The sequence below is a fragment of the Nomascus leucogenys genome, chromosome 7b (assembly GCF_006542625.1).
Source record: "Nomascus leucogenys isolate Asia chromosome 7b, Asia_NLE_v1, whole genome shotgun sequence".
Taxonomy (NCBI): domain Eukaryota; kingdom Metazoa; phylum Chordata; class Mammalia; order Primates; family Hylobatidae; genus Nomascus; species Nomascus leucogenys.
The window spans coordinates 58,316,674-58,342,964 of record NC_044387.1 but is presented as its reverse complement, the minus strand read 5'-3'; the positions used below and the strand labels follow the sequence as shown (position 1 = coordinate 58,342,964).

Here is a 26,291-nt window from a genome sequence, read left to right as displayed (position 1 = left end):
GGACCTCGCATCCCCAAGTGCCTGGCTGCTGGAACTGGAGACCTTGCCGAGCTGCCTTCGGTTCAAACCCCCTCCCCACCCCCAGGAGACGCAGGGAGGAGTCAGGATCGTTGAAAACCAATAATTTATCAAAACGCTGCGTGTGTATGTGGGGGGAAGGGTGTCGCGACAGACAGGGCAGCGGTGGGCGGGCGCACAGGGAGGGGACGGTGCCCGGAGAGTGGGGGCGGCAACTTGCCACTGGCTGGCCATGCCGGCGGGGAGGCTAGACATTCTTGCCGCGCAGGCGCAGTTCGTGGCGTCGCAGGTGGTTGTAGAGCGACTGCACATAGGTGAAGACACACTTGGGGTCAGGCTTCTTGCCCATGATCATCATGTCCTCTACCTCCACCAGGGGCACACAGTCCACCAGCATCCTGCAGGGAGGGGGCACGGGGTTGGATGTCAGCGCCGGCCCCGCCTCTCGTGGCGCCCCTCTACCCCAAGGTCTTTTTTATTGCCGCATTGCCTGCTGGTCTTTCATAAACTCCAGACAGGGAAAAGCCTTCCAGGAAGGCAGGAATCCCCTGGCTTCATCCATCCAAGCCTGGAGGCATCCCTCGGGGCGGGGGAGCAGAGCTAGGCAGGTGGAGGCGGAGATGGCAGAAGAGAGCCCCATCCCAGTCAGGCAGGTCCTGGGTCTGTTTCCTCCAACCCTGGGGAGGTGCTGGCTCCAAATCCTGCCCATGTTCTCCCTGGAGACCGCCTTCTGCTCACCCTCACTGGCACACTCCAGTTGGTAGAAGCCTCTCAGCTCGGCCTTTGCACCCAGATGGGCTTCATCACTGGCCAATCTTTATCTACGGACAGGTCTCACTCTAGTGACCCTGTGGTCCACCGATGATTGTCTGCTAGCTGCCTGATCTGCTACTTCCTGTTGAGAGGCCCAGGGACCCCTATTCTTTGACAGGGGGTTGGGATAACCCTGCTGCTGGAGATGGAGGCCAGGGAACGTGTGGGCAGCAGAGGGGTTCTCTAACCCTTATCACCTGCCTTGGGTAGAGCAGGGGAGGCAGATGGGGATCCCAGCCAATACCAATGGACCATCTACGCCATGCTCAGGGGTGGGACCACCCTTCTGGCCATCCTTCAGAATGCTAGCTGCCCTTCACAGATAAGGAAACTGAGTCACAGAGCAGAGGAGCCATTTGTTTCAAGGCCCACGGCTTAGTAAGTGCAGGCTAGGCCGCATGGGACCCAGGCCCCCAGTTCTCGGTGTTGGCAAAGCCTTTTCCCCACTCTGGAGTGAGTGGGTTGTGCCTATTAAGCAACTGACAGCTCCCAGAGCTCTGAAGCTGGAGTCTGCTCTCTGGCTCCTTTTCCCCTGTCCCTCAGCCCCCAGAGCAAGACCTCTTCTGCCTTGATCCCTGTTTGCTCTCTCCTATCTGCCATACCTGGCACATAGCAAGCATTCAACGTTGCTGAATGAGTTTCCTACGGCGGCGAAGGCATAATGGCAACAATTGCTCCTTATTCTCAAGACACCTGAGAACCCAAGACCACCTCCCATCTTGTGCCCTTATGGACAAACTCAGAACTGTGGTAGGGCTGGGCCTACCCCCAGCTCACCTGGACTCCTTCAGAGAAGAAACCTGGGAGGCAGAACACCGAAAACCTCTGTTTTAGTCCAGACTCTATCCCTAACCAGTTGTGGGTGCTAGATAAGGCCCTTTTCTATGACTGAGTTTCCCCCTCTTTAGAACAGGACAGTTATTCCCTATCTCATTTGAGACCTTACAAGAATTTAGGATGAGTGAGAGGGTTCTGGGTCTGCTGCTGATGTGCCATGTGCCCCTGGGGTCATCCCTATCCCAGACTGGGCTTGTTTCCCAAGCTGTACCATGATGCAGAGGCAGCCTCTCTCTGAAGCTTCTTCCCAGCTGTGGCTATCGTCCCGGGGATCCCGACCTCCCTCTCCAACCTGGTGCTCCCTCCCGCCCCACTCCCTTCCCTGGAGACCTTATAAAGCCATTGTTTACACTGGGGCTCAGGGCTCAGGGCTCAGGCTGCCCCAGTGACAGGCCAAACACCAGGCAACTTGAGCAACAGCACGGCTGAGTCACACTTTCCAACTGGATCAGGGCTGGGCTGGGCCCCTCTCCCTCCAAGCTGGCTTGCTGGGCAGCATCTCCTAAGTCCATATATGATCTGGAGATAGCACCAAGCCCATCCTCCACTCATCTGCGCTCCTTCTCTGAGTGTGTGTGTGCACATGTGGACTGCCCCCCACAATGGCTCCAGGCCCTGAGGGGCATCTGAGTGTGCCCCTACCTGTCACTGACTCGCATTCCTTCAGCCAATCCCCTTGCTCCTTCTGGGCCTCTATTTTTAATCCTCTCTACAAAATGGGCGGGAACGAAGTGATGGGGCAAGGAAAACAGCCACTAATTGGGGAGTCTGGAGTCTCAGTTTCTGGCCCCAGCTCTGACCTAACCATCTTCCCTCTCCCTCCCACCCCCAGGACAGTCTTAGCCTACCTCTCTCTCTGAGCTCCTTGTCTGTAATGGGGAAGTTAGTTCAGGATCTGAATTCTCTACTTTGGTACTGAGGTGAGGTGACCAGAGAGGAAATGCCACAGCTGGCTTAGGATCCAGAGTCCCCAGCTAGAAACATCTTCCTGTTGAACTGGTCCTGCTCCTGAGCTCCCCACTTTGGAGTATGGCACCACCAACTCCCCAGTGCCCACACAGGAGCCTGGCAGACTTCTTGACCTTCCCTCTCCCTCTCCAAACCAGATCTATTGGGAAGCCTGTCTCTCTAGCTCTTAAGCTATTCCAGCCATCTAGTCCATCCCATCTCTCACCCAAGGAAGGTCCTAGAATGCTACATCCATCCCTTCTCTGTTTGGAAACCCTTTATAACTCCTGTTGTCCTCAGGAGGAAGGTCAAACTTTTTTTTTTTTTTTGAGATGGAGTCTTGCTCTGTCACCCAGGCTGGAGTGCAGTGGCATGATTTCGGCTCATTGCAACTTCCGCCTCCTGGGTTCAAGTGATTCTCCTGCCTTAGCCTCCTGAGTAGCTAGGATTACAGGCGTGTGCCACACGCCCGGCTAATTTTTGTATTTTTAGTAGAGATGGGGTTTCAACATGTTGGTCAGGCTGGTCTCGAACTCCTGACCTCGTGATCTGCCCACCTCAGCCTCCCAAAGTGCTGGGATTACAGGCATAAGCCACCGTGCTTGGCCTGAAGGTCAAACTTCTAACTGTGGCCCCCTCCTCCTCCCTCATATCCAGACTCAAGTTTCTTCCCTTCCTGATGTGCTGCCCTCTCCAGCTCTCTTGCCCTGCTAAGCCTAGGCTGATCCCTCTGCCTAGAACTCCCTCTCCCTCCTTTAGCCTGAACTTGTTCAGATCCCAGCTTAGTTTGCACTTTTTTCAGATGGGGGGCCCAGACCTGCAGCCTGGGTCAGGCACCTCCCTTGGGCTTCCCCCATCACAGTGCTGCTCACCTGGGTCATCACTGCTCATTTAGAATGGTCTTGCCTGCTGGGCACTGAACTGCCAGAAGACAGGGCTATGGCTTGACTAAATGCCCCGCTTACTTCCCCCACCCGCCTCCCTGGACCCTCTCTGGCCTTGCTGAGCAGATTCTGGTGAAACAGGGCAGGTGGGAGAGGCGGCGTTTCTCACCGTGGGGCCCCGAGCAGGGGTTAGGACTTTTTGGTTTTTACCAGCCCCTTCTGGACCAGACAGCGGTAGAACTCCTGGATGTACGTGTACACGCACTTCCAGTCAGGCTCTCGAAGCCGCACCATGTCCTCTGTATCCAGGAGCTGCGGGCAGTCCGCATGGGTCCTGGGGAGGGTAGGGGGCCGGGAAGGGGTGGGGGACGGGGGCAGGAGGCCAGGGCCCCGGGTGGGGAAGAGAGGGAAGAGGCAGAGAAGAGAGAGGGGAGGAAACAGAGACACACACACATACACACACACACAGAGACATGAGTTCAATTACGATTCCAGTGCTGCAGTCTGCCAGCCCCCCGCATGCCGCCTCCCCACTGTGGACGTGCCGCTCACTACCCATCACTAATGGTGTGCAATGCAGACAGGGGTGGGGGCCAAACCAGTCACAGGTGCAGAGAACTCTAGGGGCAAGCGGGAACGCGGGGTGGGGGCGATGGCGTTGGCACCAAGGTTGGAGAGGAGGGCTGTGCCCCGGGGAGAGGGGGTGAGGGAGGCGTGAGAGGAGGTGGGGGGAGGAGGAAGAGGAGAAGGAGGAAGAGGAAGAAATTTGAGGGAAACCAGAAAGAGAAGGGGAAAGAAGGGAAGACAGATGGAGAAGGGTGCTGAGGGTGAGGTGAGCAGACAGGGCAACGATTCCAAAGTGGAGGGCTTGCTGAGGTCCTATATAAGCCTCTGGCAGCACTATATAGGCTGGGCGGGCACGGTGCCCGGGCCAGGAGCCTCCTTTTGGAATCTCCAGCCGGGATCCCGTGGGAGCAGGAAGCTCTGGTGATAGTGGGAGGAGAGCAGGACAGAGAAAGGGAGAGAGAGGGAGAAGGGGGCAGAGGGAGGATGGAGGGGATATGGACAGGGCCACCTGGTGGGCCTTGGCCCAGGCTGGTAGGCCGGCCTGCGGCTCCTTCGTTCCGGCGGGCACCTGGCACGCTCAGCAGCAGGTGGGCGGGGATGGAGAAGGACGGGGACTCTGGGCAAGGGGGTCTCAGCCGCTGACTGACAATGTGGCTGGCCCGCTCCAGGGGTTCTCAGGGCAACTGGGCCTGGTCCCGATGTCCAGCCCCAGATGTGCAGCAATATTAGCAGAGCCAGGGCCCACACTTACTCCGCAGAAGAGAAGGCCACCTCGAAGTTCTGGCGTCGGTTCTGAGGGCTAAGCTGCCCATAGTCGAAGGCCTCAGGGAAGAAGTTGTGCACCAGGGCACAGAAGGCCATCCCATCACTCCAGCTGGAGGAGAAGTTCTGGATGTCGACGTGCTATAAGCCGTAGGAGGACTGGTCAGGACCCTGGGGGCAACTCCCCCCTGCTGTCTACCCCTCAGCATTCTGGTATTCCAGACCTAGGGCACTGGGCACAGAGAGGCCCTGTAGCTTGCACAATGAGTGAATAGTTGGAACATAAGCCTCCTCCAAGTCAGCCTGTCAACTCCCATATTTGCGATTTCGAGGGACAGAGCTACTGACAGGCCCAGCGCCACCCAGCTAAGGCTATGGTCATGCCTCATCACTCCTTCCCTCATTTAGAGAAATTGACTCAGGGCCTCCTACAGAGCAACAAGGAGGGGACTCCAAGAGTGGGATCCAGCCTTGAACCCTGCCCACCACCCAAGAGGCCCTGTTACTTCATCACTGATTCTGGAATCTAGGGCTTGCCTTGTGTCCTCTTTAAGCCTCAGTTTCCTCACCCCAAGAGCCTTTCCATGTTCGCTGTGAGGCCACACAGTGGCGGGAAGTGTACTGGGGAATAGGATCTCTGCTAAGAGGGCGGTGCTGAGCGGGGGTCTGGGGAGGCCTCCAGGCCCCCTGGCCTCCCGGGGCTCACCTCGTAGCCGCGAGTCTTGGCTCGGCACCAGTCCAGCAGCATCTGCTTGATGCTGTTGGCGTTGGGGACGCCGAAGCTGGTGGCTCGCTGCACGGCTGCGCGGGGTCCGCCAGGGCTGCTGTAGGGCGGTGTCAGGACCAGGTCACACGACTATAAGGGGCATGCCTCGGTGGGCCCACCCAGTAGATTCCAGGCCCCGCCTTCCATGACCTTCGGGCCTTCGCACCATAGATCTAGCCGCGCGGTCTTCCAGCCTCTGCCGGGCCAACTATCAAGCCCCGCCCCCCACTCCTATTAAGCCCCGCCCTCCACTGCCCAGCCCACTTCTGCAGCTCACCCGGCCGCGCCCTCCTTCTCCAGCTTCTCAATCATGGCCTTGCGCGCCTGGGAGGCTGAGGTCTTGGGCAGACTCTGGGCCTTCATCAGTTCTTTCTTCTTCTCGGCCTGGCGTTTCTCGAGAGCCGCCAGGCTGCCGGCCCGTGGGCTGGCCTGGTCCTCGCGGTCGAAGATGCTAGGGGTTGGGGAGGCGAATGTTAGGTAGGGAAAGGAGGGCTGCTCCCCAGCCTGGGCCACCACTCGCGAGGAGGAGAGGGGGTCTTGTATAGCACAATAGTATCTCCACTGCCACAAACGCCTGCCAGGGAAGGAGGCGTCCTCATCACACGCATTTTAGAGGAGTACACTGAGGCTCAAATGACAGCAAGGTTTTCAACAGGTTTCCGCCTCCCCCTCCCCTACCCACGAGGAGTTCTCTGAGAAGGCTCATTGTACCCTCAAGTTACAGGGGAGTTCAGCTTCTGGGCACTATCCGATAATAAATATGATGACTAGCATAATAATAGTAATAATAATAATTCATCTCTGTTGATCCTTTCCTGTGTGCCATTTTAAACTTCACAAGAGCAGGGAGGGGCCTTACCAATTCCACTAAAGGTGAGGAAACTGAGACCTCTGGCAGTAACTTGCCTAAGATTTCAGAGGACGCGATGGGTGGAACTAGAACTTGAACAAGGTCTCTCTGACTCAGAGTCCCTGGACCCCTTTGGTTCTCATCCTGGATTCTGATCCTGTTCCTGATTTCTGCCAGCCCCAACAGCCTCTGTTACATGAGGGTACCCTCCTTTCTCATGGGGCTAAGGTATAAAGGTGCTGTGTGACCTGGGACATAGTTTGCAGATACTGGGAAGTGGCAGTGCCACCAGGCAGCTCAGTGTGGTACGTAGGCCTCTCTAAGGGCTCAATGCTATTGCGGCCACTCAGAGATGTGAGCCCCTAAGCAACTCACTGGCCTCCCTGAGCATCCACCTCTCCTGTGGTGTGATTGATAATAAAATGAGATCCCAAAGAGAGCAGGATCCTTAACTCCCACTTTGCCCCTCCCTGGCTATAGACCTAGTACCTCCCAGCATCCCAGTCTACCCCTCTGTTTTATTTATTTATTTATCTATTTATTTTTGAGACTGAGTCTCGCTCTGTTGCCCAGACTGGAGTGCAGTGGATCGATCTCGGCTCACTGCAACCTCCGCCTCCAAGGTTCAAGTGATTCTTGTGCCTCGGCCACCCCAGTAGTTGGGATTACAGGTGCCTGCCACCACGCCCGGCTAATTTTTGTATTTTTAGTAGAGATGAGGTTTTACCATGTTGGCCAGGCTGGTCTCGAACTCCTGACCTCAAGTGATCTGCCCGCCTCAGCCTCCCAAAGTGCTGGGATTACAGGCAAGAGCCACTGTGCCCAGCCCACCCCTCTGTAAAATGGGTTTGCAGTTAGGTCCCCTGTGGCCCTGACTCCTCTATGGTCAGGGATTGGGTGCTGGTGCTCACCTGCCCATCTTCTTGGATGAGGAGGAAGAGGAGAAGGTCTTGGTTTGCATCATGGTGCTGCCACTGCCATCTGCAAAAAAGGGGAAGGGGCACCAGGTGAGGGCCTGGGCTGGACATCAGGAGATGGGATGGGAGGCTGTATGGAGGGGCGGTGATAGCCGCAGGCAGAGAAGAGAAAGTGACGGCACAGTTGAAGACACGGAGAGAGAGCTCAAGGAAGAGCCGGAGGAGGTGGGCGGACAGGCAGGCAGGCACAGGGCGACGCCAGGTGGCCTTACTCTCCGAGCGCCTCACGAAACTCGACTCCACTGTGGTGGTGCGGGCTGTCCGTGTGCCATCATCTGCAGGGGCAGAGGATGAGAAGGATGTGAAAGGCATAGGGGGCCGGGGGAGGATGTGTTCCCACCCTGAGCCCTGGGCCCCATTTGGCCCCTTACTGGAGTGGACGAGCCGCTCAGTCTTGGTAACAGTGCTGACAGCAGAGCCATCAGCTGCCCGCTGGCTGTGCCTCATGGTGGTCTCAGTGGCTGTGTTGCCGCGCCCCTCCCCTGGCCGGCCCCGTGCCTCCTGCAGCCGCCGTTCCCGCTCCTTGTCCCGCTGGTCTGGGCAGGGGATGCCCCATGCATGCGCAAAAGGGCCACCAACGCCCACACAGCACAGATGCACAGGTGCATGGGGCACACAAGATGGGGTGGAGGGTGGCTTGTTAGAAACATGAATGACACAGGTAACAAGGGCCTCTCTAGGAGCAGCTGGAGTGAGGGGACAGCCATAACTTGACGGGAAATGGAGTGTGGAAAGGGGTTGATGGACTCAGGCAGAAACTAGAGAATACGGAATAGCTAAACTCAAAGGGGTATGGATCCAAGAAGGGAGTTTCTATAGGAATGAGTAGCTAAGTCAGGAGGGGTAGCTAGATCTAGTGAGGGGGTAGCTGAGTCCAAGGAAGGAGAAGCTGAGTGAGGAAGTAGCTGGGTGGGCCATCAGTGGGTCTTTGGTTGGAGGAGAAGAGCAGCTGGAGGCAGGAATATTTAGATCCAGGAAGGGAGCAATTGATGGGATCTGAGAAGCAATCTGATCCAGGGGAAGAGGAGCTGGGAGAGAAGCTAGTGAAGGGGGTTAACTGGGCTTAAAATAGAAGTAGGTGGGTAGAGATAGAGACTGGGGTGGCCATCAGTGGGCCCTGGCAGAAGCAGCTAGATTCAGAGAAGGAGTAATTGAGAGTGTTTCAGAGGAGAAGCAATTGAACCCAGAATCTAAGGGAATGAATAGATGTGTCCAGGGAAGAACTATCTGGGGGAGGAAGTAGCTGTGTCCAGGAAAAGGGAAGCTGGATGGGGCAGAGGCTAGGATGGCCATCAGTGGACTTCAGGGAGGGAGAAGCAGCAGGGAGAAGGAGTATCTGGATTCAGGGAAGGAGTCGTTGACAGTACTTTGAGAGGCAACTGGATCCAAGGAGAGAGTAGCTGCGGGAGGGAGTATCTGGGTCTAGGAAGGAGAAGAGAAGCTGGTTGGGGAGAATAACTGGGGTCACCAGCGGGAGAGAAGGAGCTAGGGAAGGAGCAGCTGGATCCAGCGGGGAATAGCCAAGGGAACTGCTGGGTCTAGAGAAGGAGAAGCTGGGTAGGGCAGTTATTAAGCTGGGGTGTCCACAAATGGACCCCAGAGTATGAGGGGAGCAGCTGGGGAATGGGGCAGCTGGATCTAGGGTAGGGCAACTGGCTCTCTACCTCTCTTCCTTTGTCGGAGCTCACGAAGTGCGGCCCGGATGAGCTTCCGCTCTTCAAAGTCCGTGCTCTGATCCAGCTGCATATAGAGCCTGTCATTGCCTACCTGGTGCCTGCTGGCCTCTGCCAACCCCCAGCCCACCGGATCTGGCCATACCATCTTGTCCAAGACTCCTTCATCCTCAATAGTCATCAGCTCCTCAGCGCTCAGAGGGTTCTGCCCCTCTGGTGCTTTGCTCACTCGGGTCTGCTCAGCCCCATTGGCCGCTTCCACTGCTGCAGCGAGAGGCTCTGCTGGCTCTGGTTCCATCTGCAGGGTGGGGAGAGGGCATGGACTTTAAGCAGGGGTGTGGGTGAAACTCATCATGTCTCCAGTGGATAGGGGAGCAGATCCTAGGGTTGCTGGCACGCCTTGGAAATAACCACCAGCCTGCCAGCCTGCCTGCCCAAAGATGGCCATGTCAGCATCAGTCAGGGAAGAGGCACTGACAGTCTTGTTGTAGGGCTTCCCACGTACCCAGAATTGTATTAATACAATGGATAGTGATAATAATAATGATTTCTAGTCCATAGTAAGTGTTGTATAAGCACTAGGGATTTTACTGTCCCTATTTAACAGAAGGGAAGGCTGGGCGCAGTGGCTCATGCCTGTAATCTCAACAGTTTGGGAGGCCGAGGGGGGAGGGATCACTTGTTGCCAGCAGTTTGAGACCAACCTGGGTAACGCAGCGAGACCTCATCTCTAAAAAAACAAAAATAAAAAATTAGCTAGGCATGGTGGTGTGCACCTGTAGTCCCACCTACTCAGAAAGCTGAGGTAGCAGGATCACTTGAGCCCAGGAGTTAGAGGCTGCAGAGAGCTATGATCACGCAGCTGCACTCCAGCCTGGGCAACAGAGTAAGACCCTGTCACAAACAAAACAAGACCAGAAAAAAAAAAAAAAAAAAAAAAACCAGAAGGGAAAACTGAGGCTCAGGGCAGCTAACTGACTTGCCCACAGCCTCTCTCTAAGTGTGACGCAGCCTGGGATCTGAGCTGAAGGCAGCCTAACTCCTGAACCTCAGTTCATTTTGCTGCTTTGTTCCCAGCCCCCTCCCAGGCAGGCTCTGCTCTGTGCTGCCAGTTCCCGAGGCCTAGGTCCTCCTGGGCCAGTGCCCAGGCAGCACATGTTGCCCCCCATCTGCCTGCCACCTTGCCAAGAGGGCTGGCCTGGGGCCTGTAGGCTCCTGACCAGGTGTCTGACTGGGGCTGCCCTGAGCCAAGACCTCTATGAAGCTCTCCTCTGTACCACCTCCCCCTGCCTCGCCCCTGCTGGAAACCATCCTCTAAGGAGTCTCTAGGCCTGCAGCCCTTCCAGGGCATCTCCCTAGCCCCTTGAAGACAAGGCCCCAAGCCAACTATTATGGCCCTTCCTCTCCTGGCAGGGCCTCTCTGTCTGCTATAAGGGTAAGGAGAGCCAAGGTGGCAGCTGTTTCAGGGAGGCTTGGTCTGGGTAGGGTGCAGGGCAGCGGGGAGCTGGGGGCTGGGGCCTGGGTCATGCCAGGGGCTGCCAAGGCAGGTGCCATGCATGCCTCAGGGCTGGAGCCTGGCACCCTCTTGCCCTAGTCTTAGAGCAGTAGTGCCCCAGTCCCCTGTCAAGATAGGTAAACTGAGGCTCAGAGAAGGTGGTGACATACCTAAAGTCATAGAGGAGGCAGAGCCTGGCTCAAAACCACCCCCTCCCACCAACCCAGAAGGACTTACGAGACTAGTGCTGTGGGTGGTGCCGGTGGAGGAGCGGCGGCGGGTGCTGAAGGCAGGTGGGTGGGCCACAGGGGTCCCAGCATCCTCGGCAGCCTGGAAGAGGGCCTCGGGGTCGGCGGTAGCCAGGAGCAGCTCGCTGGGCTCCAGCTCAGGCTCAAGGCCGGACACAAGTGGGACCCCCAGCCGTAGGCTCAGCACCTCCACCTGCCTGCTCAGGGCATCCAGCCGCCGGCTCAGTGCTGCTCTCTCTGCCCGCAGCTCTTCAGCTGCCCGGGCCACCGGCTCCACGGTGGCTACAGCTACCTCAGCTGCCTGGGTCACTGCCACCCGGCCTGCTTCAGCCACCGCCCGCAGCTCCTCCAGTGCCCGGCCCAACTGCTCCTCAAGGGCTGCGGCCAGCTCAGGCCCAGGCCCTGGTACCCCCGGCATGGTGCTGGTGGGGACTCTATGGGGGGTAATGGTGGGGCAGTGGCAGGGGCTGCTGCCTCTGGCTGACAGTGTCTGAGTCTTTGCAGCTGGTCTGAGGGCAAAGGCAAGGGCAGCGGGCCTGCCCCGCCCCTGCCTCCCAGCCCGCCACCAGCCAGCTGGAGCTGCAGCCCAAATAGAAACCTATTCTGGGCTCCTCCGTGGAAGGGGCAGTGGGGGAGGGGGGGGCCTGCCCAAGCAGGCGGATCACCAGGCCTGGCTCTAGCCCTACAGAAATCATAGGCCTGCAGCATAGTAAGAATGCATGGGTTCTGAAGATCACTGAGATCAGGGCCCCATGCCTCACAGGTGGGGAAACTGAGGCAGGGAATAGGGAATGGACCTGTCTGAGCCACCATGTACATTAGCTGTGAGAATCAGTCTGCTGGACTCCAGAGCCTGTACTCCTTTACCCTTTACCCTAACTCCAGCTGTCTAAAACAGCTGGAACAGATGGGGGAAATGGAGGCACAGGGAGGCAGGACTTTGAGTGATCTGCTACAAAAAGTGTCTTGGTCTGACATAAATGCTCTCTGGCCTGCCCATGGTGCTCATGTCCAACCACAGACTTTGAGCAAGCACATTATAGGCACATCACCCTTTGGTTCCAGATGGGTAAACTGAGGCAAGTTGGTGGTGTCAGACCCAGGTCTCACTGTGGCACCTCCCATCCACCTCAAGGGCCTCAGCTGGTCCCCCCACCCCACCCCACATGATCCCTTGTCAGAGGGCAGCTGGATCCTGCTTTTTTGGAAAGGAAGGGTGCTTTATTTCCCTCACTCTCTCCCTGTCTCCCCTGAGAAGGCCCAAAGTTGGCTCTAGCCATCTCACCTCAGCCAAAGTTCTGTTCAGTCCCTGGTTTAGCACAGAGGGCATTACCTGGGCAGCTGGGTGGCCCGCTTGGGGATCCCTTTCCTGGCTGAGCTCCTGGCTAGTGGATCCTGGGCTTGGGAATGAATAATGGAAGGGTGCTGTGTATTCAGTTCCCAAGGCATCTGCTAGGCTGCTGCCTCACCTGATTGGCGCCCCCCTGCCTGTCTGTCCCCCATCAGAGCTTCTGCCCAACCCCCACAGGGAGGCTGACGCAGATGCTAATCACTAATCTCCAATCTCTTAATGGGCCAGGCTGATCTTGGATGAGCAGATGAGCTGCTGTATACCTCGGGGCTGATGTCCAGTGTGGGTGGGCACAGGGGCACTGGGGCTGCCACAGGAAGAGGGGAGGAAGCCCTTACCACCCTCTCTGAGCCTCAGTTTCCCCATCTGTTCACCAGGAATGAACCAACCAATTTTGGACTAAGGATCAGAGATCAGCATCCAGGAAGCTTAACGCCAGTACAGAGTAAGCTTCCAACACACTTAGGGGCTGATATGCTAGGGTCTGGCCTTAGCTCTGCCACCGACTGGCTGTGGTCTGTGAGCAGCCACCTTCCCTCTCTGGGCCTCGGTTTCTCTGTGTGTGCAGTAGGGGAGGAGCAGAGGAACTGTGCTAGCCCTATACCCTGAAGCAGTATATGTGAGGCTGACGGATGGTGAAGCTGGTGGGGTGAGGAGGGTCTCACCTTGATGCTGCAGCCTCCTCGGCTACTGGGGGGGGCATGGCTGAAGCTGGTGACGTGAGTGACACTGCCCAGCCGAGCCAGGGTCCCAGGGCTGTTGACACGGGTGATGGTGCTCTTGCCCCCACTACTGGTGCTGAGTAGGGTTGGGGGCGCCCGCAGCCCCAGTGTCAGTTCTGAGTGGGGAGAAAGGTGGCTGTCAGGAGGATCAGGTGGAGTGAGGGCAGTGCCAGACAAGGTTGATAGTGCCCTCGCTCCCAGCACACCCTTTGGAGACACCCTGAGCCCTGGCCGCAGCACCTGTCCTGAATGCAGAAGTGCGGTTGCAGGCACTCATCCCCATTGGGGAGGCAGTGGGGGGCGCCTACCTGCCCTCTGGTTGCCTGTGGGCAGCAGCACCCGGCCTGTGGAGGCCTGGCCACGGCCGTCCTTGATCTCGATGGTGAATGTGGTCTTCATACTGCCCCCTGGCTCGGTGGTGCCAACAGCCACGGGCAGCGGGGCACCAGGCTCCTCTGAACGTGCCACAGGCCCCCCTGCTCTGTTTTCAAGGGGCCTAGCAGCCAAGCCCCGCCCCCTGGGGCCCTCCTCCTGGGGGCAGCTTCGAAGCTGGGCCAGGGGCTGGGCTACTCTTCGTTGCTCCTTGCTGAACCGGGAGGAGGTATCACTGGGGCCCCGAGAGGAGGAGCCGCTGGAGGAGGAGGCAGGGGTGGTGCTGGTGAGGGAGGGGCCCAGGAGCCTTGCGGGGGTCAGGGGACTTAGGGCAGCCCGGGATGTGCCATCCTGGAGCCTAGCAGCCATAGGAGAATCAGATGTGAACTTGTGGACACGGTCCCGCACAGAGCCAGCCCGCTGGAACGAGGAAGGTCCGATGGCAAGGCGGGTGGACTCTAGAAGGAACAGGAGGGCTGTCAGCGACTGGGAGGGACAGGGTCTGCCCAGATCCTAGGCAGGGTGAGAACAGGTAGTACCTCGGTTCTGGGCTGGCTGGCGGGGGCTGAGCACCGACAGGGAGCGTTGGCAGGGTCGGGGTCCAGCCACGTCTGGCAGGTTGGGGAGGGGGTGATGGCCATGTGGGGAAAGAGAAAAGACAGGGGATAGTGGGTGTCCACCTCTCATAATCCTCTCCTCTACACCTCCCTAGCCTCCCACCCTTTCCTATACTCAACCCCCACCCCACCTCTCCATCCCCTCTTGGATCTCCCACACTCCGGCATCCCCACTCGGCTGCATCTCTCCTACAGGCACCTCCTTCTCCTCCCACACTGACCCTAGGATGACTTGGACACTCCTGGGGGCCGGGCAAGGCTTAGGCCAGAGGAAGGGTGCCCAGATCCTTCCTGCAGATGGGGAGGGGGGACAGCCCCCCTGGCCAGTGCTGCCCACAGCTCCAGCTGGGAGATGGGTGGACTCCCTTATTGGGGAGAAGAATGTGCCTGAGGCCCATTGCCTTTCAAGGCTGCAGGGGAGGCCTCTAGCCATGGGGGTGGAGGGGGAGGCTGGCCTAGCTGGGGGCGGGGACACTTCAGGGGTGGGGTGCAGTATCAGGGACTGCGCGGACCTGAGGAAGCTGGAGCTGCCAGGCACAAGAGTCCATTCTCTAGGCAGGGAAAGGGAGGTGGGGGAGGGGAAGGCAGATGCCTGTGACTACCCCTGCTGGGACCCTCACCTGCTCTCTTGGTGTCAGAGGGGCCTCTGGTGGGGCTCTGGGCAGCAGGGGTCTCTTTGGGGCCAGACAGAAGCTGCAAGGGAGAAGAACACGGCCTGAGCAAGGCCTGACTCCCAGACCCGCTCACTTGCCTGGCATCCCTGCCCCTCGTCCAGACTCACCTTGTTGACCACCTGGCCCTCAGTGCTGGGAAGCGTTGGAGACTCCTGAGGCTCAGGGCTGGTGGTCTTAGGTGGGCTGGGGAGTGGCTCTGGGCTGCCTGGAACCTCAGCTGTAAGGCACTGGGCCTCGGCAGGCTCCAATGGAGGCTCAAGAGAGGCAGGTGTGGGTGAACTGCTGGGTGAGGCAGGTGAGCTGGATGTGCTCCCAGGTGGGGCTCGCAGCAGGAGTGTCACTGTGGTCACATCCTGGCTGGTGCCTTCAGGGGTGGGGGTTGGCTTTGAGACCTCTGCCTGCTGTTCCTGTTCCTCTCGCTCTGGCACCTGTAAGGGACCCATAGGATGCAACCAAGGCTCCCCAGGTCTCGAGTCCCACCCCCACCACTGAGGGCCAGGCTGGCAAGTGCCCAGGGCAGGGCATGCAAAGCAGAGTGGTGGGGCATGGTTTCCTGTAGGCACACCTGCGTAAGCACTGGCACTGGCATGCTAAGGGCAGTCTCTGATCCCCACTTCCCAATCTCTTGGCACTACCTAGCCAAAGGGGTTCAGAGAGCACCAGGTCCTGATGTCAGTGGGTGGGTATGGCAGGAGACCTATTGGGGACGGGAGCCTTAATAGATCCCTGGAGTGGAGGTTCCTGACTCCTGGCCTCAGCCTGGTTCATCTGGAGTGGGAGTGGGGTCCTGCCAGGACCGTGGACCCAGTGGCCTCTGCTGGCCACTTAGGGAACCTGCATGGCCTGACCTGTCACCCACACTCTGGAGAAGAGAGAGTGAACTGTGAGCCAGCTGGGGTCTGACATGCAGGCCCCATAAGCCAAGGTAAAGATGTGGGCTGTGTGGAAGGTGAGGGGCAGCCCTAGGACGGGTTGAAGCAGGGGAGGTGCCAGGGCCAGATTTGCATTTCTGGGAGATCCCTCTGGCTGCTAAATAGAGGCTGGACGGCAGGGGTGGGCCCCTTACAGTCAAATACCAGCCTAGCAAAGACACACAGGCACTCCGTGCTACTGGCATCCGTGGGCACAGGACACTGGGCCACCCTCCCACCCTCCTTACCTCACACTGCTCCAGCCTGTGTGCCGCTCGCCCCTTGCTGTCCTCTCTTGAGCCACTGTTGGGACGCCCGCTGCACAACCTCCCAGCCAAGGTGGCAGCTGGAAGGGAAGGAGCAAGTGGCAGGTGAGTGGCGGGGAGGTGCTGTGGACAACAGACAGCAGGGCAGGGGTGGGGCTGGGACAGGCCACATACCCTCAATCTCCTGAGCCCGTACGCGGCGGATGGCAGCTCGGATCAGCTTGCGCTCCTCATACTCACCAGCGCTTCGCAACTGTGGGTGAGAGGCAGGCTGCGGGTGTTGGGCTGTGGAATCCAGGTCTTCACCTGCCCTGCCCCCATCCTCTGCCCCAGCCTGGGCCTCACCAGTGCAGTCAATTCCTCCACATCGTTCATGGACTCCAGCTGCCCTGCCAGCCGTGCCAGGGCAGCCTGCTGCTCAGCTTCCCGCTGCTGAGAGCTGCAGAGACATCATGACTGTAACCACCACTGCCATGGCCAGGTCGTGGAGGATGTGGGCTAAGGGTAAGAGCCAGAACAGAGTACCCAGAACCTTGGCAGAAGGGCATGTGGCTGTGCACACCCTCTGCACACTGATACACATATGCCCATGGACGTGGGCACTAATACCACACACTCAAACATGCTGTCTACACCAGCACAGCCACGACGCCACAATCAGTACATGCTTCATGCCCACAAACATCCGTTTTTCCAGAAACGTGTGCAGACGTACTGCCATTGTCACATGCACTTGTGCTCACGCCTGCCTGCACACATGAGCTGAGCCGGGATGCACACTCACCCTCTCACCCGCATGTTCCACCCCCCACTACTCACTGCAGCCAGTTCTCCTTGTTGTCCTGCCGCTCGGCACGGAAACGCTTGGATGCCAGGGCCTCCTCCTCGCGCTCCAGCTCCTGCCGCTGCAGTTCCCGGATGGCTGAGCGGATGCGCCGCCGCTCTGCCAGATCCGCTGTGACCTCCAGCTGCAGTGGGGGCGAGGGGCAGGTCATTTTCGCTGCCAGAGGCGGAGGGCTGGCACCAGCTGCCCACGGCTCTGCCTGGGGCACAATGTGTGGCCTGTGTCCATTCCCCATGTCCCAAGCTCTTCACATGCCTGCCTGCCCACGCAGGGTCCCGGGGGTAGACCCAGCCCACTGTTTCAGGGATCTTGGGGGGCCCACTTTGCATTGTGGTTCACAGAGCACACAACTGAGTGGACAGCCAGAAACTGCCCACTTGTGCCAGGTGCCAAGCCAGGCACTGCTTTCTACAACTTGATTCCTGCCCCTCAGAGCCCAGATCCCCAAAAGCCAGGGAGCTATTGCAGGAGGAGGAGGGAGGCCACCCTGTGGGCCACTAACAGGGTCCCTAGAGGGAAAGGTGACAGCTGAAGTCCACCCTCTGAGCAAGGGAGGCTCCCATGGTCTAGTCACCAAACACCACAGCTCAGCTAGGGGTTGACTGCTTCATCCACAGATGGGGACACTGAGGGCAGGTGCTCAGGAGTCCTGCCTGGCGAAGGGCTATTGTCCCCACTGCACTGGCCTGGCCCTAGCCACCATCGAAGGAGCCAGGGCGCAGAGTGGGAGGACCAATCCCCCAGACATATAAGGTGGCTGGCACTAGGGGTCACCCCAGGGCCTTATAGAGGGCATCCCTGGGTGACAGGTGCTTCTACCGGTTCTCAATCCCTCGGTTCCTGGGAAATTGGGGGTGACTGGTCTAACCAGGTTCAGGAAAGAACACCTTCTCTGGAGTGAGTCAGCCAATGCTGTTGCCTGCCCCACATCTCCACCATGTAGAGCCACCTGCTACATACAGATCCTCCGTGGCTCAAGGCAGAGAGGACTGGCCCAGGGTTCCCCTGGAAGATAGTGGCAGAGATAAGCCTCCAGTGTGGGTCTGATAACCAGATGGGAGCCAGTAAAGGCGGCGTGATTTCCTTTGTCCCCACCCCCCCAAATCATTCAGGGGTAGGGCCAAAGAATCCTCTATCATCTCCCTTTTTAGCGCCCCCTGTCATTCCTTTCTGCTTAGTGGGAAGGCCAGGTGGCAAGGTTGGGGATGGGATGGAGATAGTTTTCAGCAGGGAGTGTGGGCTGGCCCAACTCAGCCATGAGCCAGCTTGTCCTAGTCTGAAGAGAGCAGGGAGAGTCTTGGGGGAAGAGCCCTCCAGGCTCCACATTCCTGAGGAATTATGAGAAGGCCCCCTGAAACTCAGACCAGAGCCCCTAGTTGGTTCTAGCCCCAGTCCAATCCTGGCTGGGTGATCAAGAGCATATCCCTTAAACTCTCTGTGTCTTGGTTTTTTCATTTGCCAGTGGGTGGGGTTGGGAACAGTGACTTGGGCTCTCCTGTACATAGCTGCAGTTGCAATAAGCATCACCCCCATACTTGGTTCTAGCCAGTCAGGAGGAGGGAGAGAGACGAGGGGGCAAATGGCAAGGGCAGGATACCCCAAGGCATCAGTAACATTTATGGAGAGCCTGTGAGTCAAACCCTGTGCTGAGCTCCCTACTTGTCCTAAGCCCACAAAAACCCTACATACTGTGTTATTCCCATTCGACAGATGAGGAGATTGAAGTCCAGAGAGGAGATGTGATTTGCTCATGGTCAAATGACCTGAGCCAGGATTTGAACCCAGGTCTCTCTGACTCCAGGGCCTGCCCTAGACTGAAGATAGCTCTGCTATTGGGGTCTGTTTGTCACGGTGGGGACCTCAGGGATCCTGGCACTGTGTTGGAGACCCCTCTAGCCTGGACTAGAGATGCTCTGAGGCCTAAAGAGACCTTATAGCAGAGGTGGGGGGAATGAGGCTCACTCCCCAGCCCCCGGTCCTGGCTGTGTCTCAGGCCTAGAGCCTTCTGTGGTACATTTGGAGGCTGGGGGCCGGAGGGGACAGAGGGTCCAGCCCCTTCTGTACAGAGGGTAAAGAGGCCCAGAGGGGCAAGGGCTAGCCTTTTGTCTCCTAGGTCCCCATTCTCAGTGCTCTGGGCTCTGAGATGGGGTCCTTGTCTCTGACAAAAGCCTGATGTAGGAACTTGGCCACCTCTACAACACAACCCTGGGAGCTTCAGTGTCCCCATCTGGAAAATGGGAGCCTCCCTCTGATCCCCCAAAGTGGGTGGGCAAGGCTGGAGACTGACAACCTCATTCCACTGGTCACCCTCTCGCATGACCCTTCCCTTTGGGCCTGGAGGCAAAGGTTGGACCGCAGTGTCTCCTCTGTGTGTCCCGAGTTCCACCCTCCCAGGCCCCACCGCTGTGTATGGAGGGAGCTGTGGGAGGGAGGGAAGGAAGTACAAAGCGCCATTGTCTACCGAGGGGGAAGGGGAAAGGGATGGGGCGGTTTCCGAAACTGCCCAGTGAAATTCTCCCGGGAGGAAAGAGGGTGCTTCCTCCCCCTGGGGGGCCGGCTCTCCGTGTACTCTCTGCCCTCGCTGCTGGGAACGCCTGGCAGGGCCTGAGGTCTCACTGGGCCTCAGTCTCCCCAACAGCACAACGGAGGGACTCTCCAGACTCTCAGTCCCAGCTCCCCCAGTTGCCCATGGGGGTCCCGCCGGCGGTGGAGCGAAGCCTCGCCAGGGGGCGCTGAAGGCCCGCAGACTCTGCGACCGCCCTCTCTCGCAGGGCGCCGCCCTCGCCTCGCCCACCCAGCCTCGCGCTAGGCGCCGAAGGGGGAGCCAGGTAGGAAGACACCCGCTACCGCCTGCTTCAGTGTCCCGATCTAAAGGGAAGAAACCAAGGTCCCCAGGACACCCAGCTGAGTGGCGGAGGTCGAACTCGAACTCGGGACCGAGGCGGAGGGCGTCCCGGCTGGTGCTGGAGGGGCACGCGGCATGCAAGTCCCCGGGCGCCCCCATTCCGCCCATCCCCCGCCCAATCCTCAAGAATGTGCGGGAGCCGGGGCCGGAAGCGACTGCCCGCGTCCCCAAATCAGCCAGACGCTGGGGCGCAGGGCGGGCGGAGCGGGCCCAGCTTTTCCTTATAAGGCCCGGCCCCGCGGGGAGGAGCCTGGCTCGGGACGCCTCCGTTCTTGCCACGAGGCCAGCGGGGGCCGGGCCGGCGCGCGGGGCGCAGTAATGGCGGGTGCCGGGTGCTGGAGGAGCCGCTCCCGGGGTCGGAAAGGCTTCGAGCGGCACCGATCCTGAGACCGGGGCAGGTTCTCATCTGTCCTTTCGCAGAGATTCAACCACTGCTCCAGCTTCTTCTCGGAAACTCTTTTCCCGCGCCGCCTGAGCCTCGCATGAGAGAGGGAGGTGGCGGCTGAAGAACCCTGAGCCTGCCTGTGGACACCTTGAGATGAGGATGCGCGGGAACCTGGCCTGGCATTCCCTCTTTTTGGACTGCGCTGCCTCTACGACCCCCACTGGGACTTGGACTTCCTGAGGGGAGGTCAAACTGACTGGTGGGCACCTTTGGAAACCCAACCCCATCCCCTCCAGGCTGCACACATCCTGCGGTGATAGTGGAGAGGCAGACACCCAGAGAGTCTAATGCACTGATTCGAGAACATACAGGCAGAGTGCCTTGGGGAGGTCATGGCAGCAGCTGGGCACTGCCCAGTGGCTGGGCTACGCTGGTTGGTTCCAGCCTCTGCCTGCAGGGGAGGGTATGAGAGTGGGGTGGGTCACTTGTCTTCTAGGTAAGGTAAATCTTTACCCCCATGGACAAGGGTCAGGGACTGGGGAGATGGAGCTCCTCTGGCCCCTCCTCCAGGTCAGGCTGCCTGGCCTTGGGGGTTGGGGAAGGAGCCCTGCCCCACTGGGTTGCCCTACAGCCTCTCTGTGCATGGGGGTAGACAGGGCTCTCAGGAAGAGGAACAAGAAAGGGGATGGAGTAGGCTCATCTTTCCTCCACCTGAGATCTGGTCCATGCCTCATTCTGTCCCCATGCCAACTCTAGGACCTAGAGCTTGTGTGCACACACATCTCCCTCCCCACCTCCATTTTACAGGTAGAGGAACTGAGACTCAAGAGTAGAAAAATGAGATGAGAAGCCACAGAATCCACAAGGGCCCACAAAGCCTGTCTCTCTCTTATGGCCTTGTCCAGCCTTGACTTTCCCAGGACTCTGGTCCCCCGTGGCCCACTATGGGGTTGGGATTTTGGCACAGCTCCTTCTTAGATGGGTGTCCTTGAGCAGGTGATTTCAACTCTCTTGAGTTGCAGTGCCCAGGCTTTCAGAGCTACTGTGATTATTCTGTGACATGGTATACCCAGTACCCAGCCTGCCCCCTGCCAGGCCTTGGCATTATGAATCATTGCTGCTACCATTATCACTGGGCCAGTTTCCAGGGGTGGGCACTGCCCCAGCTATTGCTCTGGAGAGGCATATCCAGCCTCCCCACACCTGTGGCTGCATATGGGCGAGTCCACAGCAGTTACTGTTTAAACAGGTGGTAGCTGTGGAGGGTTGGGAGGGACTAGGCTTCAGCACCAGGCATGGACAGGCACATGCCACAAGGGCCTCTTCATCAGCCACATGGAACTGGCCTACCCCTGTTCCCATGTCCCCCTCCTCCTGACCTTTCCCCCATCACTTCTTCCTGTCAGCTGAGAGGTACCCTGGATTGACCCTGCCTCTCTGGCTTGGCTTTCCTGTCCCCACAATGGGTGATGGGGCCACTTACCAGCTTCCGAAGGGCTCCCTCATCCAGCCCAGCTAAGGCCTCGTCTGCCATCTCGCTGGCCCCTAGCTCTGTCGGTTCCTTTCTGGTGAGATCCCCAGTGCCTGTGGCACCTGTCATCAGCTCAGAGAATTCTGCAGGGGACAGACATGAATCAGGCATGCTGGGGCTTCTAGAAACCACAGGCACTTAGGCTCTGTGCCTTACTTTCCCTTTCTAACCTAGGAGCGTCCATTACTGCCCCATCCTGTAATGTGGCTCCTGGCTGGAAGTTGCCCTCTGCCCTAGGGTGGTTTGCTGGAAAACTCACCAAACCCAGGGTAGGGGGTCTCTGGTTCCAGCCCTGCCAGCTTGGCCGCCAGTCTGCGGTGTGGCCTGGGATGGATTCTCATCCTGTCTAAACCTCAAACAGGGAGGGCAGGGACCTGGATTGAGAAACCAGGGCCCGGCAAGACCCACCCAAGCTGTGCTCACCACCAGGGGGTGCACTCCAGTCTCCCGTTTCCTGCCCCACCCACCCATCCCCAGGGCCTACCCAGCCCCCACCCACTCTGCAGGCTCAGCTTCTGGCTGTGGGCTGAACCCATAGTTCTTGCTGCCACCACCACTGTCATTCCCCCAGGTATAGTATAGGAAGGTACACTGTGTCTTCCGATTTTGGGAGCCAGCTCTGCTGTTCAGACCTCCTGAAGCCAGGTGTCCAGGCACCCAGCACCTCCTGCCAATTCATACAGAATTCAATTCCCCACCTGGAAGGGCTTTCAGAAGGTGACCTGCCCAACCTCTGGATTTCAGGCAAACTGAGAGGATTGGAGAGGGCCAAGGATTTGTCACCGAGCAAGGAGGAAGCCAAAGACTTAGAGGGCAGAGAAGGATGTAATCAAAATCTTCGTCATCTCCGGCTTCCGAAGCTCCCTTCCAAAGTGCCCTCAAGGGCCTGGAACACTCTCAGTGACAGAGGCAAGAGCCCCATCTTGCCCCAGTGCTGCCCATCAAAATGTACCCCTAAATCCTGGCCCAGCCTCCCAGCGCAGATCTCTCCTTCCTCCTGTAGCCCCAACTAATGTCTGTCTGGAATTTGAGGGGCCCTGGTCTGGCACACTGTGGATGCTTAGTTAATGTATGGTGACTGACTAATGTATGGCCCCAGGACTGCTCCCTACCTCCTGTTGATTCATCTTTCAATCATCCCTTCCCTCTCTTCAGAACAGTCACTTGGGAAGTCACCCCATACGGTGCATGGGTGGGGGGGGCGGTGAGGTTTACCGCTCCACACAGTTGGGGTGTGTGGGTCCCAGCCTGTTCAAGTCACCGCTTGCTCCTCCTCCCATCCTGGTAGGCTCAGAGGTGTCAACCTCCCAATCTCTGCCTTTTAGGATCCTTGCCTCTTACCTAGTTACTCTGTCTGGATTAAACCTCTTCAAGACTGTCCAGTGCTCACCAGCCTTAGGTTCTGCGGACATTCTGACTCCCCCCATGTTTTTTCTTCTAAGGGGCAGGTGTCCCTAATGCCTAATCTAGGATACCCACGGGACTATAAGAAGATCCCTGCCGCTGCCCTTCTCCAATCCTATGGCTCTCTGTCACACAGTCTGGGGTCGCCGAACATTGTGAGGGGCCTCAGGGTTCTGTGGCAGCTTCCCCAGGGTTTCTGACGCCACAGACTAGCGACCCTGTGGGGCGTGGAGTCTCTTAGGAATCCGCGGGCGTCTTCCCCCAACAGTCTCAGAACTTTATCCCATGGCTTAGAGCTCTCGTATGGGTGGGGGCTCCTAGGTCTGCACGTTCCAGAACTCCTGTCTAGACATCCGGGTTCCACCCCCGGACACGTTGGGGCAGCACCAGGATCCCCCCCGAGGTCCGCACACCCACCTCTCAGTCCAGCCCACCCGTCCGGCGCAGGCTCGGCTTAGCTCTTTCGGGACCCGACAGATGGATTAGACACGCGCAGGCGGGAGGAGCCGCGACCCGGTGTCCCAGGCCCGCTCAGCAACCGTCCCCTGAATGCTGCGGAGAGCTGCCAGTCCAGCCGCGCCAGCAGCCCGGCTGGCCCCGCCCCGCCCCGACGCGCCAGCCAATCCTCGATTGGGTGCCGCCCACTCTCGTGCCCCATTGGGAAAATTCAATCTGACGGCCACGCCCCGAGATGAAGGCCCCGCCCCTCGCGGGCCAGGGAGGTAGGAAATTGGAGTTTTGGGGTCGTCTTCCTCGGTGGCTTTAGCGAGTCGGGTGGGCATCGGCAGAGGGACGCAGGCTCTGCGCCAAGTCGGGGAGGGCGCCCCGAGCCGAGGTAAGTTTCCTGGGGTCGTAGGAGTCTCAGAGCCTTCAGGACAGCCCCTCTCCGCCCTCCTCTTTGTTCCTGAGACCACGTCCCCTCCCTCGACTCCATCCCTTTCTCGCGTCAGTGCTTAAGCTGGGCCGCCGTCCCTAGGGTGCTTTCGGGACACCTGGTCTGAGCCACCTCAGAGCAGGGACTGAGTGACTGGCAGCACCTTGACCCTGTGTTGGAGTGCCGGGACCATCTCAGGTGGAGCAGGATCAATCACACAGCACGCCTCCCCCAGCCCACACACCTTTGAACAGACATTGCCTTCTTGTAGCATGCTTCTACCTTCCAAGCCCTGAGAGTCTGCCTTTAGGAGCGCTGGAGTCCTAAATAGGGAATATGGAGTCCAGGCTGTCATTCAGCAGAAGGGGGAAATTGAGGCCCAGAGAGAGCTGACATGTCCAAGACCAAACAAGGAATCAGCCAGGGGACCCAGGAGGTCAGACCCACAAGGGAAAGCTATTCCATCTTCAGTGCCAGAGGCCCTAAAGCCGCCCTCGGGTCTCCAGGGAGACCAAAGTGGGTGGAGTTGGGAGGATGGGGTCTGGGGCCCTGTCAAATAAAAACAATAACAAATCATTTATTTTGTATTTGCCATGTACCAGGCATATAATGCCCATAACAAGCACATGAGACCATGACTATTGCCCCATTTTACAGATGAGGACAACAGCTGATAAGTAGTAAAGCTGTGATTCATACCCAGCACCTTCTGAGTCCAGACTCTGCTTTTAACCACTATAATGTGGGATTCTGGGGAGGTTGTTTCGGCCTGTTGCCCCAGAAGAGCCCCGGTTCAGGTCCTCTGTGACACCCCCAGCCCCCATCTAAGGAAAGGCCCAGTCTCCACATTGACAGTCTTTTCCATGTGTCATTTCATTTCATCCCCACACCCCTGAGAAGTGGTCCCATTTTACACATCAGAAAACCAAGGCACGGGCCAGGTGCGGTGGCTCACGCCTGTAATCCCAGCACTTTGGGATGCCAAGGCAGGTGGATCACCCGAGGTCAGGAGTTTGAGACCAGCCTGGCCAACATGGCAAAAACCCCATCTCTACTAAAAATACAAAAATTAGCCGGGCAAGTGGCATGCACCTGTAATCCCAGCTACCTGGGAGGCTGAGGCAGTAGAATCGCTTGAAGCTGGAGGCAGAGGTTGCAGTGAGCCGAGATTGTGCCACTGCACTCCAGCCTAGGCGACAGAGCAAGATTCTGTCTCAAAAAAAAGAAAAAAGAAAATCAAGGCACAGAAGAAAGCGACTTGTCAAGGCTACACGGCAGGAGAGGGAAACAGAGCTCACTTTGGAGGACATAGTTCAAGGTCCTAGGCTTTCTCTACCTGGGCGAGATGCCACGTTATTATCCAGAACGAGGGTCAGGCGCCCTCTAAGGCCAATTCTAAATACTTCAAAATTCGCACGTCCCTTGGGACCTCCCCTTCATGCAGGGCACACCTAGGCCACCTCTGATTTTCAGGGCCTGCCTGAATGGCGGTCACCAGCTCCAATGAACGGCCTGCTTTGTGCTAACGCCCTCCTTTCTCCCTGCCCTCCTGTAGGCTAGGAGGAATGGTACAGGTGAGTTCCTCCATGCTTGGATTTACTGTCTGGCACATGTGCTCACTAGCTCTTGGCCCTATGGAAGGGATGTGTGGGTCCTGCCCCTTCAAGCCCTTAGTGCCCGGGTCCACCTCCAGACATACCCGCCTGCCTCTTTGTCTTCCTCTCTGCAAGGGAGCGGGGGTGATCTAGAGATCAAAGGGCAGTCCGGTACAGTGCTAGGGAAGTTTACAGCTACAGCCGAGGAAAAAGTAAACATCCCGTGATGAGGGCCCCAGCATTTGCTGAGCACCTGTTGCATGTCAGACCTGGGGCTCCCATTACTGCCAGGTGACGACTGTGCAAGATAGGTACACTCTGATTCGACAGAGGAAGCTGAAGCTCAGGGAGGTGAAGGCACCTTGGGCTAGTAAAGGCATTCAGACTAAAGTGGAATTCTGCCTGATGCTGAAGCCCCTTCCCTCCACTTTGCTGCCACTAGGATGGGGGAAGCGCTGGAAGACTTCTTAGGGAAGTGGCGTATAAACTGTGTCACACTTGTTTTTTTTTTTTTTTTTTTTGGAGACAGGGTCTTGCTGTGTCCCACAGGCTGGAGTGCAGTCGCATGATCACAGCTCACCATGGCCTCAAACTCCTGGCTCAAGCAATCCTCCCATCTCAGCCTCCCAGGAGGCTAGGACTACAGGCACACACCACCACGCCCAGCTAATTTTTAAAATTCACCCCACACAGAAGAGGGGGAAAGGCATGAAAGGGCATTTGTGGCAGAGGAACAGTGTGAGCAAAGACCAATAGTCTGAGAAAAGGAGGAGGATAGGCTGTGGGTGGAGCAGGAAATGTGGGTGGTTCTCTTTGCGAAGGATTCTGAATGCCAGGTGAGCAGGATGAATGTATCTTGTGGGCACCAGAGAGGCCTGGGCCTCAGCCTGCCTCCTGTAAAATGAAGTGATTAGACTGGTCTGCTTCAGGCCTTCCTAGGGCAAGGGACTGTCACAGAAAGGGTCTACTCTAGGTTCTTCCAGGTTCAACCCTGGAAAGGCA

The 26,291-nt window shown here is 58.1% G+C and overlaps 1 protein-coding gene across 3 annotated transcripts; it reads right to left on the bottom strand.

Moving 5' to 3' along the window:
- Positions 1–107: 107 nt before the first annotated feature.
- SMTN (smoothelin) lies at positions 108–23,398 on the bottom strand. 3 transcript variants are annotated; one of them, XM_003258091.4, is made up of 21 exons: positions 23,238–23,398; positions 21,369–21,499; positions 16,571–16,719; positions 16,097–16,190; positions 15,926–16,004; positions 15,734–15,831; positions 14,682–15,002; positions 14,521–14,593; positions 13,823–13,894; positions 13,220–13,741; positions 12,855–13,027; positions 9,241–9,393; positions 9,087–9,162; positions 7,794–7,958; positions 7,635–7,697; positions 7,357–7,426; positions 5,873–6,046; positions 5,536–5,653; positions 4,819–4,970; positions 3,670–3,834; positions 108–416 (listed from the first exon to the last, which is right to left on the bottom strand). In XM_003258091.4, the coding sequence occupies exons 2-20, from the start codon at positions 21,483–21,485 to the stop codon at positions 3,690–3,692; spliced, it is 2,814 nt and encodes a 937-aa protein (XP_003258139.1). In that variant the 5' UTR covers positions 21,486–21,499; positions 23,238–23,398; the 3' UTR covers positions 108–416; positions 3,670–3,689. The 3 variants fall into 3 exon arrangements, with proteins under 3 accessions (XP_003258139.1, XP_030671980.1, XP_004088546.1); XM_030816120.1 differs by having other exon boundaries at positions 16,097–16,249; positions 23,238–23,376; XM_004088498.3 differs by lacking the exons at positions 3,670–3,834; positions 23,238–23,398 and adding exons at positions 10,828–10,920; positions 21,676–22,744.
- Between the last annotated feature and the right edge of the window lie 2,893 nt (positions 23,399–26,291).